This window comes from Elgaria multicarinata, chromosome 8 (assembly GCF_023053635.1).
Source record: "Elgaria multicarinata webbii isolate HBS135686 ecotype San Diego chromosome 8, rElgMul1.1.pri, whole genome shotgun sequence".
NCBI lineage: Eukaryota > Metazoa > Chordata > Lepidosauria > Squamata > Anguidae > Elgaria > Elgaria multicarinata.
Genome location: NC_086178.1, coordinates 7,254,420 through 7,267,181, shown reverse-complemented (window position 1 = coordinate 7,267,181; position 12,762 = coordinate 7,254,420). Strand labels below are relative to the sequence as shown.

The 12,762-nt window shown below is 43.9% G+C and overlaps 1 protein-coding gene across 1 annotated transcript in view; it reads left to right on the top strand.

Moving 5' to 3' along the window:
* Positions 1-12,762, top strand: part of LOC134402380 (cytochrome P450 2K1-like) — a 38,348-nt gene that overhangs the window by 12,961 nt on the left and 12,625 nt on the right. Inside the window, exons 2-4 of the mRNA XM_063131798.1 lie at positions 2,018-2,183; positions 5,419-5,568; positions 11,932-12,092. Coding sequence (XP_062987868.1) covers positions 2,018-2,183; positions 5,419-5,568; positions 11,932-12,092 — 477 coding nt within the window. The remainder of the gene's footprint in view (positions 1-2,017; positions 2,184-5,418; positions 5,569-11,931; positions 12,093-12,762) is intronic.

Here is a 12,762-nt window from a genome sequence, read left to right as displayed (position 1 = left end):
CTGTCCTAGGGCTATGTCACGAATGGGGAGATGGTTCTTTTCATGGATGGATTTTGGAAATTCTCTGTTGGAATGGTACTGTTGGTGAGATGTGTATTATCAGCCTATTCACTCCCATTAGATCAGGGGTAAGCAACTTGTGGGCCTCCAGATGCTTTGACCTCCAACTCCTATCAGCTGTAGCCAAAATAGCCAATAGTGAAGGATCATGGGAGTTGTAGGCTAAAACATCTGGAGGGGCACGTTGTCCACCCCTGCGATAGAAGTTTTCTATGTATTATAACCCAGCTTTAAACCCATGAAGGGGCTCACAAAATCCATTAAAGGCATAACCCTATGCATGTTTAGACGGGATGGGGGGAAGTACTATACCTCCCAGCCAGAATAATAATAATAATAATAATAATAATAATAATAATAATAATTTGTTACCCATCTCTCCCTCTGGAATGGCTGGCTGGAGAATGCTGGGAGTTTGGACTTTCTTCTTTTTAAATACGAATAGGGATTGCACCTTAAATGAGTTAAAACAATATGCTATCTGTAAAACAATACAGACTAAACAATAAACTGAGCTAGAATCCAGAAATTAAAATCATAGAAGCATATGTATGGGAAGAGAAGGCTCAACGAAAGGCCTTGCACAGCACAAAGGTGTTGGCACGTACTGAGACTGCTAATAAAGACAGGCTCTCCCACGCTAGAGGCCTTCAAGAGGCAGCTGGACAACCATCTGTCAGGGATGCTTCAGGGTGGATTCCTGCATTGAGCAGGGGGTTGGACTCGATGGCCTTGTAGGCCCCTTCCAACTCTGCTATTCTATGATTCTATGATATTAAGCCTCCCATTCTGAAATGGCTCTTTCCACCCTGCCCAACCCATCTGACCTCTGACCCCAAAGGGATGCTAGACAAAGCATCTCATGATGCTTTGTAGTGGCTGGGCAGGCAGATGTGGGAGAAGGAGGTCCTTCAACTCTCTTCATTCCCAACCATTTGGGTGGGTGGGATATCAATTCTTTGAATTCTACTTGGAAATGAATTGGTAACTGTGGCGTTAAACCCAACAAGTAAGTTCCCTAATGTATGTCTAGGATTTGTAAGTCTATTGTGTTTAGAATGTGGACCTGAGTGGGGGGAGATTGAATATCTTAGGAGGGGTGAGGAGGATATATAAGGGAATGATTGGGGTGATAAGTTTTTTTTTTAAAGTACTTTGGTTCGAGGGGAGAATTAGAGGATCGGGGTAAAGAGGGTTGTCTTTTGAGTGTAGCGTGCAGATAGTCAGTTGAGGTATATTAAACAATCCTGATAATAAAGAAAGTTCAAGAGTGAAGGTGTGAGAGAAAGGAAAGCGTGTATGAGAAGAGAGAAAGGATTGGATGACAGGTTTTGACAAAGGTCTGAAAAGTTTTATTATGAAACAACGTTTGTGAACATTGAAATAATTTTTATTCAGTTTGTTTTACTACCACAAAAAAATCCCACGTGTCTCCTTGGCATTTATCATCTGCAGTTGTATACATATAACAACCCGTTATGAGATTAATTCACCATCAGCACATATAATTCACAGCGCGTTATTTTATTCCTGAAATCGTTCCTGTTTCACCCCTTCTTTCTCCACATAGTTTGTGGAAAGGTGGCGTTTGTCCCTCGCCTCAGGCTCATAAAGCGGTGGCGCTTCGCTTGAGCAGGGAGTGTCCGCGGACAGGCCTGTGGTAAAGAGCCTGTGTCGTGGCACAGTAACCTATACAGGTGGATCAATATCGGTCGTTTTCATATGGATTGGAAAGCAAGCCTCAGACTCACCCCGAAGCGCTGTGTTTTGTATCAGCTGTATTTTCTGAACCTTTCCAAAGGCAGTCACACCTAGAGTGGGTTGTAGTAGTCTAATCTGGGATGCACGGCGTGTGCAGGACAGTGCCCAGATCTGGCTTTTCTATGATTAAAGTGAAGTTCACACACACGCCAGAGTTTTGTGAAGGCACCTGATGATAGACATGCTTGTTTTCCAGATGGCCACGACGTATGGGGACATCTACACCCTCTGGCTAGGACACACCCCTGTGATTGTGCTGAATGGGTTCAAGGCCGTGAAAGAGGTCCTGATCGACCACTCTGAAGACTTTGCAGACCGGCCTATCCCACAGTTCATGGATGATATACTGGAAAAAGCACATGGTATTTTTCATTATTGATGTGTGAGAGGGAACCTTCCCCCCCCTTTTTTAAAATCAATGTAGTTGGGGAAAATACAATGGCAGAATTTAAGTCTTGGAATGAGGTACGGCCATCAATCCCTGGCTGCGTCTCTTGCTGGGAGAAACCCTTGTACGGCCAGCACCTTGGTCAAGGTGGCTTCATTTGCCCTGCACCTTTCTCCATTGGGGAAGACGGAAGGAGCATAACGCACCTAGTGTGTCACACGTCCTCTCAATTGTCCAGGGGGAATCCCCGCAGGGCCGGTGCTACCATAGAGGCCACTCAGGCGGCTGCCTAGAGCGCCAAGCTAAGAGGGGTGCTGGGCACAGCGCAGCACTCACGCGCATTGGCTGTGAGCCGGCCCGGCTCAAGGATTCAGCTGGGCCTGGGCGGGCGAGATGGCGCCCCGCGCCTGCCCAGCTGCAGCGAAGCCAGGGACGCTGGGGTGGGGGTGGGGCGGGTCCACGTTCAAACTTCCGGAACGCGCCCGGAAGAGAGAGAGAGAGAGAGAGAGAATGTATGGGTGAATGGGGTGCATGGGGCCTTTGAGTGAATGTGTGTGTTCATGTGTGTGTTTGTTTGGAGTGAGTGATGCTGAGTGTGTGTGTGTGTGCGTGCGTGTGATTTGGGGGGGATGATTTGGAGGTGATATTCCTATTAAATAATGCATTTTAGACCCATAGACGGTCCTTTCCCATTTGTTTGCTATAACTGGCATGACGTATTTCTTGCACTTTAAAATAAATTTAGCAGTTTCAAGTTTTGTGCTTCTTATTTTTTTTCCAGGAAACATCTGTTCTTAAAAATCAAAGTTGGCATTTTTTTGGGGGTGGTGGTGGTGAAAGTAGCTCACTTTGCCTAGGGCGCAAAATAGTCTGGCATCGGCCCTGAATCCCCGCTGCTATCTCTCATGGCTGATTCCATGTGAGTTTCGCAGATTCTCTGGCGTCTTTCGTCCCAGCGTCTGCTCATCGACGGAATCTGATTCTTGTTTCTCACCCAATCGGAAAAGTAGGCAAGAAAGTCTGCCCTGGCATGTAATGTTTTGTGTAATTTTTCTTAGCTCAGCGTACAATCAAGGAGCAGAGCACACAAAAGAAGAGTGGTACACAATGGAGGCTGAAGAGGAATCAGAAATGAATAAAATGTTTTTTTAAAAAAGAAAAGAATGATCACCGTAATTTCTAGTCACTTTCATATTTTTGTATGACTATTTGGCGTACAGTTTTGGAAAGTGGAAAAAAAATGGTCCAAAAGTCAGTGGAATCCATGCAGGTTGAATTCAGAGAAGTCCAAAGTCATAACAACTTAAGAAGAGCCATGCTGGATTAGACCAAGGGTCCATCTAGTCCAGCACTTTGTTCACACAGTGGCCAACCAGCTGCCGACCAGGGACCCACAAGCAGGACAGGGTACAGCAGCACCCTCCCACCCATGTTCCCCAGCAACTGCTGTACATAGACTTACTGCCTCTGATACTGGAGGATGCACATAGCTATAGTAGCCATGGATAGCCTTCTCCTCCAGGAATTCATCCAACCCCCCATTTAAAGCCATCCAAATTGGTGGCCATCATTACCCCTTGTGGTAATGATTTCCATAATCTGACAGTGTGCTGTGTGAAGAAGTCCTTCCTTTTATCGGTCCTGAATCTCCCACCAACCAGCTTCATGGGACGACCCCGAGTTTTTCTGAATCCATTTCAGATTTCTTCAACATCCCTATCAGAGGTAACAGCAGGATTCTTCTCGCTGGCCTACAGGGAGGAGAGGAGCTTTTGGATGAGCTTCACCTGTGACCTTGGGGACCGGATGGGCCAGCCTGGAGGGCCAAATTTAGCTTGCCGGCTGAAGGTTCCCCTTTCCTGCAATATAGCATGTTCGAAATTAACCAGAGTGGTAGCCTAGTGATTCTTCATAGAATCATAGAATCATAGAATAGCAGAGTTGGAAGGGGCCTACAAGGCCATCGAGTCCAAACCCCTGCTCAATGCAGGAATCCATCCCTGACAGATGGTGGTCCAGCTGCCTCTTGAAGGCCTCTAGTGTGGGAGAGCCCACAACCTCCCTAGGTAACTCTTCCCTGGGAAGAGTTTTCCACAACAGAGGTACAGTCATTAAAACGGCCAGACCAGTTGACTCATAATCAATCCCATTATTCCATGTCGGCTGTGTGACTCCTGGGGGGATTTGCAAGCTGCCACATGGATACAGCTTCAAACTGCAATATCTGGTAGCTGGAAGTGAAATATTTTTCACTCTAAAGGACAAAGTTGTCCTACGGCAATTACCTTCCTCAAGCTAACGACAAAAATGCCCACGTGAAGCCCTGTGACAAGAAATACGTATGGTCAACCTGCAGTCCGAATGAGCCTTGGGCTGCTCTGTGTGTGGCCCGCAGAGCCCCGGGGTGCTCCAGCCATTTCCCCCCACTGCCCAGCTGATCAGCCATTAGCTAAGGGATGGAGGACGCATCCACAACGCTGGGGAGAGCAGAGGATTTAACCTTGTCCCAATGATCCCAATGCAGAGGTGGCTGTTAGCCATGAGGAAATACTATACGGACGATTTTGGTGGGTAGGTTGTGAAGGTTTAATCTCCCCATTCCTGTGCACTGAGAGGTGGAGGGAAGTGTGTGTGTGTGTGTGTGTGTGTGTGTGTGTGTGTGTGTGTTTTTGCAACCCCCAGCACTTCATGTGGCTCTCCAGGCCAAAAACGTTGCCCGCCATGATGGGAAGGAATGATTCATGACAGGCTACCTGGAAATAAAGAGCCTTGTGTGGTGCAGAGTGGTAAGCGGCAACTACTGCAGCCGAAACTCTCCCCATGGCCTGTTCCATCCCAGCAGAAGCTAGTTCTCGGGCAGCCGGCTCAGGTCGACTCAGCCTTCCATCCTTCTGAGGTTGGTAAAATGAGCACCCAGTTAGCTGGGGGAAAGGTAGTTGTGACTGGGGAAGGCAATGGCAAACCACCCTGCTACAGAGTCTGCCAAGAAAACATCAGCAAAAGCAGGCGTCCCTCTAGGAGACAGCAATGACTCAAGTGCTTGCACGAGAGGTTCCTTTCCTTTCCTTCTACCTGGAATTAAAGAAATGGATAGTTCTGGAAAGTCCCCTGCGACCACCACCACCACTCTCCCCGCATTGTGTGGATCGTCCTTAAAACAGTTGCTTGAGAAGCCCCATCGCAGCCTCTTATTATTTCTCCCATTCCAGGTATCCTTTTTTCCAGTGGCTATGAATGGAAGCAGCAGAGGCGGTTGACTCTGATGATGTTTCGGAACTTGGGCCTGGGCAAGAGCATTCTGGAGGACCGTATTCGGCAAGAGGCCGGCAGTCTGGTCCAGGCCTTCATGCAAGAGAAAGGTACATGTGTGTCACGGGCAGTTGGCAAGGCCTGGCCAGCTGGATTAAATCCACGTCAATAATAATAATAATAATAATAATAATAATAATAATAATAATAATAATTCCCTGTGGGGAAGAAGATGCGAGGGAGACTGGAGCAGGCAGGGACCACCTTGTGGGGAAGAAGGAGCTGTTGGTTTGCCCCTCCATTGGGAGATGAGAGGACGGAGCAGGGCCTTCCCACCAGCCTAAACAGTCTCCTTAATTTCTTTTTATTTTCTCCCTCTTCCCTCCCCATCCACTTTTCCTTGTGTGTCATGTCTTTTTTTAGAATGTAAGCCTGAGGGTAGGGACTGTCTTCTTTATTGATACATTGTAAGCCTTTTGGCTGAGGTGCGGGATAAAAATACTCTAAATAAATAAATAAATAAATAAATAATATATTTATTGCCCGCCACTCCCTCTGGATTGAGGCAGGAACAACACTAATTACAATATAATACATAAAATTAGTTTAAAGAGCATATAAAACCAATACAATATTAAAATAACAATCACAGCATCTTAACATTCTTAGGTTTAAAATTCATCTGGGTAGGCCTGCCGGAAGAGACTTGTCTTTACAGCTGTCTTAAACTCAGAAAGAGCATTAAGCTGATGAATCTCCTCCGGCAGATTCTGGGGGCAGCAGAAGAAAAGGTCCTCTGGGTAACAGTTGTCAGCCTTGTTTTGGTTGGCTGGAGTAAACCCTTCCCAGAGGACCTGAGTGTGCGGGGCGGATTGTATGGGAGAAGGCGATCCCGCAGGTAGCCCAGACCCAAACCATGTAGGCCTTTAAAGGTAGTAACCAACACTTTATACTTCGCCCGGAAACGAATTGGCAATCAGTGAAGCGATTTTAAAGTGGATGCTCCCAACAGTGGCCATGTGACGCTGAAGGCGTTCTGCATTTCCTGAGGACTTGGTTCTTGGAGTTACTGGAGTGGGAGACTCCTCTCAGCCATCCTGGCTAACAGCTGTTGATAGGTCTGTCTTTAAAGCCACCAGGGCTGGTGGCCTTTGCGTTGTTTTCTATGTGAAGATGCAAGCCTTACTGGTGCTTTACAGGAACAACTTTATTAATCTACAAGGAAAGAGTTCAATTACTGTATTGCATGGAGCCCTCTTCTGCTCTGGAGCTGAGCCATGCCTTGTCTTCCGGCTAGTCCGAACTCTTGTTAACATTACTAGATACATAACAAGTCTTAAAGAAATAGCTGGCAGTGAAAAACAACGAAGTTGTTGCCCTTCCTTATTAGGTCCTTATCCCTACGATGCAAAACCGATATCACCCACAAAGTGTGGGGGGGGAGGGTTGTGTGTTTTCATGCAGTAATGTTTGCTTTATGTCAAACGCGGAGCAGAAATCTGCAGGTCACTGCGGTCAGCGACACAGGCTTCTGCACTTGTTAAAAGAGTTCAACCTCAGTAAACTTTGCTCAGGGAGGTAATTGCAGCCCTGCACCTCTACCTTTTGTGGCATCTAATTTTTTCCCCTTTGCATCGCATTGACAATTGGCCATTCGACACAACCTGACAAGTTAGAAGTACTGAGACGTCAACTGAGGCTCCGTTGTGCTTTCGCCTACTTTGGATGGTTTTGTTATCCATCTTCATATCTATAGCAGCAGAGGGAATAACAAACACTTCCCATTATAGTTGGAAGCTTATCTGTGGTTTAACAATAATGTGTTTGCAAGCAAAGCCAAAGAAAACAGTGATGGGAAGAAGGGATGACTCAGAATGACCTCTGAGCGATATCTTCCAAATTGGCAGCTCTTGATCCTAATAGCTTCAACCCATGTACCTGTTTCCCTCGAATTATCCCCTATAGCATTTAGCTGTCGTCCTCGTCGTCCGCTAACTCACACCCCAGGCGGCAGTGCTCCTAAGATTCTTTGCATACCAGGAAATGAGTTTAAGGGGAGAAATGTAAAAAAAAAATCATTAAAAAATCTACAGATGATCCAATTCGATTCAAATTTGGTATGCTTAAAGCTCTCCTTAATATCTATTCCTGTGCCAATTTTGAAATCTTTATCTTTAAAATTTACACAGATGTAAGCATTCGTTTAATTTTCTTTAAACATATCAAATCCTGCTACTGCGCCCCCGGTGGCCACTCGGAAAACAACAAATGATTTGCTCCAAAAGTAGTACCAAAGTAGGTCGGGTCTTTTGCCTTTGAAGCACGATTAAAGCAGGATGCCTGGGAGTACTTCACAGTCAAAGCAGATTCTAGACTGGAAAACTTCCTCTAGGTAACACTTGTCAATCTAGTTTTTGCTGACTGAAGTAGATTCTTCCCAGAGAACCTGAGTGTGTGCGGCGGATTGTACGGGAGAAGGCGATCCCGCAGGTAGCCCGGACCCAAACCATGTAGGGCTTTAAAGGTAGTAACCAACACTTTATACTTCGCCCGGAAACGAATTGGCAATCAGTGAAGCGATTTTAAAGTGGATGCTCCCAACAGTGGCCATGTGACGCTGAAGGCGTTCTGCATTTCCTGAGGACTTGGTTCTTGGAGTTACTGGAGTGGGAGACTCCTCTCAGCCATCCTGGCTAACAGCTGTTGATAGGTCTGTCTTTAAAGCCACCAGGGCTGGTGGCCTTTGCGTTGTTTTCTATGTGAAGATGCAAGCCTTACTGGTGCTTTACAGGAACAACTTTATTAATCTACAAGGAAAGAGTTCAATTACTGTATTGCATGGAGCCCTCTTCTGCTCCAGGTAGCCTGGACCCAAACCATGTAGGCCTTTAAAGGTGATAACTAACAGTTTATACTTCGCCCGGAAACTAATTGTCAGCCAATGAAGAAATTTTAAGACTGGTGTAATGTGGTCACTGTGGCGTTACACTCCACAAGTCAGTTCCCAAATGTATGTCTACAGTTTGTAAGTCTATGGTGAGTTTAGAACGTGGGCCTGAGTGGGCGGTGTTAGAATGTCTAGGGAGGGGAAGGAGGGATATATAAGGGAAGGACGGAGGGGATTGAGGGGGACTTTTGAGGTCCTCTTAGAGCAGCGGTTCTCAACCTGTGGGTCGGGTCCCCTTTGGGGGTCGAATGACCCTTTCACAGGGGTCGCCTAAGACCATCGGAAAACACATATTTCCGATGGTCTTAGGAAACTGTATTGACTGAACTATGTCATGTATCATCTTTTGTATTATAAAAGCTATTGTTATGTATTATTTTCATTAGCAAACCATCCCATGACAATGGATCGTGTAGAGAAGAACAAAAATAATTTTATGGTTGGGGGTCACCACAACATGAGGAACTGTTTTAAAGGGTCGCGGCATTAAGAAGGTTGAGAACCACTGTCTTAGAGTCTTTAGTGCTCTCTCTGTTTCGAGTACTTAAGTTCTGGGAAATTTGAGGTTCAGGGTAGAGAGTGGTGTCCTTGGAGTGTTGTGTGCACATAGTTGATGTAATACAGATAATAAAGAAAGCTCAAGAGTGATTGTGTGAGAGAAAGGAAAGCGTGTATGTGAATGAGTGAAAGGATTGGATGAAAGGTTTCAAAAAGGTTTTTAAATGTTTTATTTGAAACAAAGCTTGTGAACTTTTAAAAATAAATTTAAATTATTTTGTTTTTAACTACCACAAAAATCCCACGTGTCTGTTTGGCATTTATCATCGGAGGTTTACACATTTAGCACCCACTCTGACAATAATTCACCTCAGCACATATAACTCAGTGTATTATTTTATATATTGACATCCTTCTCCATTTAACCCCTTTCTCCACATAGTTTGGAGGAAGGTGGTTTTTATCCCTTGCCTCAAGCGGTGGTGCTTGGCTTGAGCAGGGAGTGTCCGCAGCCGGGTCTGTTGTTCAGAGACTGTGTCATGGCATCCTGAGGGATTTGAAAAAATTAATTGATGTTTAATCATCAGATCAACTAAATCTTGTTTGGTTTTCACCTCAGCGCAGGTGATCCATTTCTCAAAATGATCTAACTTGTGTCGCAACTCCACAAAAGATTTGGATGACACTAGGGTGACCATATTTTGGAAACCAAAAAGGAGGACAACATGGTCGCCTCCCAAGGGGGCGTGTCCAGTACCAAGGGGGCGTGCCCACCCGAACATAGCCTTGGTCACATGTCTGATTTTACAGCACACATTTAAGACGAATTTGTTCTACATAACATCTTAATGTTAAAATCACTGAAATAAAGAACAAGTGAGAGATTCAATGTATCTGAAATTAACTTCATTCACTCCTACTTTTGTAGGTTTTGCTGTACTTTGAAGCTTTTCTTTTTCCTAAACTTTTCCTAAACTTTTCTTTTTCCTAAAGCTTTTAAAACTTGATGTTGTGCAGACTTCTACTGTTACTTTCTACTGTTAGTTTTTCCCTACCCAGTGCCTGCTTACCCTACCCTGTACCTGTTTGCATTCTCTTCCCCTCCTTATTGTTTTACTATGATTTTATTAGATTGTAAGCCTATGCGGCAGGGTCTTGCTATTTACTGTTTTACTCTGTACAGCACCATGTACATTGATGGTGCTATATAAATAAATAATAATAATAATAATAATAATAATTTTGCTATACTCTGTGTGTTACATTCTCCCCTTCCCTCAAATATCTTTTCTGACTGTATCTTCACTCATTGCAAGCTGGTGTTGTTGTTAACAGGGTTTGCTACTGGCCCCAGATCTGTTTCAAATTTGGTATGGCTAAAGTGCTACCTAAAAGCTATCATGGTGCCAACTTTCAGCTCTTAATCTTTAAAAATGACAGCTTAAAAAATAATAATTTTAAAACCTCATTTTTTAAAAAAATCCTAAAAAATCAATGGATGAACAGGTCTGTTTCAAATTTGGTGTGGCTAAAGCGCTACCTAAATCCTATCATGGTACAAAGTTTCATCTCTTTAACTTTAAAAATGACGATTTTAAAAATAATAATTTTAAAACCTCAATGTTTAAAAAATTCTTTAAAAATCAATGGATGAACGGATCTGTTTCAAATTTGGTGTGGCTAAAGCTCTACCTAAATCCTTTCATGTTGCAAAGTTTCATCTCTTTATCTTTAAAAATGACGATTTTAAAAATAATAATTTTAAAACCTCAATGTTTAAAAAATTCTTAAAAAATCAATGGATGAACGGATCTGTTTCAAATTTGGTGTGGCTAAAGCTCTACCTAAATCCTTTCATGTTGCAAAGTTTCATCTCTTTATCTTTAAAAATGACGATTTTAAAAATAATAATTTTAAAACCTTAATTTTAAAAAAATTCCTAAAAAATCAATGGATGAATGGATCTGTTTCAAATTCGGTATGACTAAAGCCCTTCCTAAGAGCTACCATTGTGCCACGTTTCATGTCTATCTTAAAAAATGACAGAGTTATATGCATTTTTGTTAATTCCCATAAGAGCTGCTCTTTGGAAAAAAAATCCGGATTTCCCCTCCCCCACCCGTATTTGCCATCAAAAACCTGGACAAATCCGGGCAAATCCGGTCATATGGTCACCCAGCATTAAGGCTCCTAAATGTCTTCCAGAAATATTCAGGCCCATAGCGAAATCTTTTATAAACTGCTGTTTTAAATGAGGCAAAATCTAAAGCTTCCCCCACAGGAAAACTGTTATAAATTTCAGCCAGGTCTCCCTTGATCAAGTTAGGGATAAACTTCATGTAATCTTGTGGCTTTACTTCCCACATCATGTCAAAGCAGATTATAAACTGGAAAACTTCCTCTGGGTAACACTTGTCAATCTAGTTTTTGCTGACTGAAATAGATTCTTCCCAGAGGACCTGAGTGTGCACGGCGAATTGTACGGAAGGCGACCCCGCAGGTAGCCTGGACCCAAACCATGTAGGCCTTTAAAGGTGATAACCAACACTTTATACTTCACCCGGAAACTAATTGGCAGCCAATGAAGAAATTTTAAGACTGGTGTAATGTGGTCACCCCTAAGTGTAGCGGTGACCAGCCTGGCTGCCACATTTTGAACTAGATGAATTTTCCGGACTAGGCACAAAGGTAGAGCGCATTGCAGAAGTCGAGCCTCGAAGTTACCAGCTCACGTCTTTAGGTCTTCCGGCTCTAGGAAGGGGCGCAGCTTAAAAAAGTATACAAAATTGGAGTGGCCATCCCTTAAAATAGAGGACTGTCTTCTGACAGACTTTCAAATAGAGGACTAACCTATACAAAGTAGGACACCTGGCCACCCTAGCTCTGCTTCGTTGTTTTTTAAAAGTTTTTAAAAAATATCTTGTGTTTTAAATTGCGTGTTTGCTTTGTTTGCCATCCTGAGAACCTTTATAATGGAAAGAATATAAATGTTTGAAATAAGTAATAAAGAGCTATGTTTACTTCATAGGAAAGCCTGTTGATCCCTACAGTCCCATTCTGCTATCTGTTAACAATGTGATTTCTCCTATGCTTTTGGGGCGTCGTTATTCTGAGGATGATGATGCTTTCCACCGTCTGATCAAGGGCTCCAAGGCCACAGAAGCCTTTACTGGCAGCCTTTGGCTACAAGTAAGTATTTATTTGTTTGTAGCTAAATTGTTGGACTGGGAGTCAGGAGATCCAGGTTCTAGTCCCCACTCAGCCATGAAAGTCCACTGGGTGACTTTGGGCAGTCACAGACTCTCAGCCCAGCCTACCTCACAGGGTTGTTATTGTGAAGATAAAAATGGAGAGGCAGAGGATAACCTATGCCGCCTTGTGTTCCTCGCAGGAAAAACGGCGGGATATAGCTGTAATAAATAAATACATCTCAATTATTTTATTTATTAATTACATATTTATACTGCCCAACAGCCTAAGCTCCCTGGTCAGTTTACAACTAAAACCATAAAATCCGGATTAAAACGTTAAAATCGCATACAAATTATGACAATTGCGCTAATACAACGTTGCACAATTGTGTGACTATAGGACTGTGAATCAGCAATGTTGAAGCCCTGCACCCCATATGTGTTACTACACCAGTACAGCTCAATTGTGAGAGGGAGCTGGCAACAAGGGAGAGGGCCTTTTCGGTGGTGGCCCCCCGACTGTGGAATGATCTCCCCGATGAGGCTCGCCTGGCGCCAACATTGTTATCTTTTCGGCGCCTGGTCAAGACTTTTCTCTTCTCCCAGGCATTTTAACAGCATTTAACAACGTTAAGTTTGTTTTTAATGGACCCCAGAATTGTTGGTTT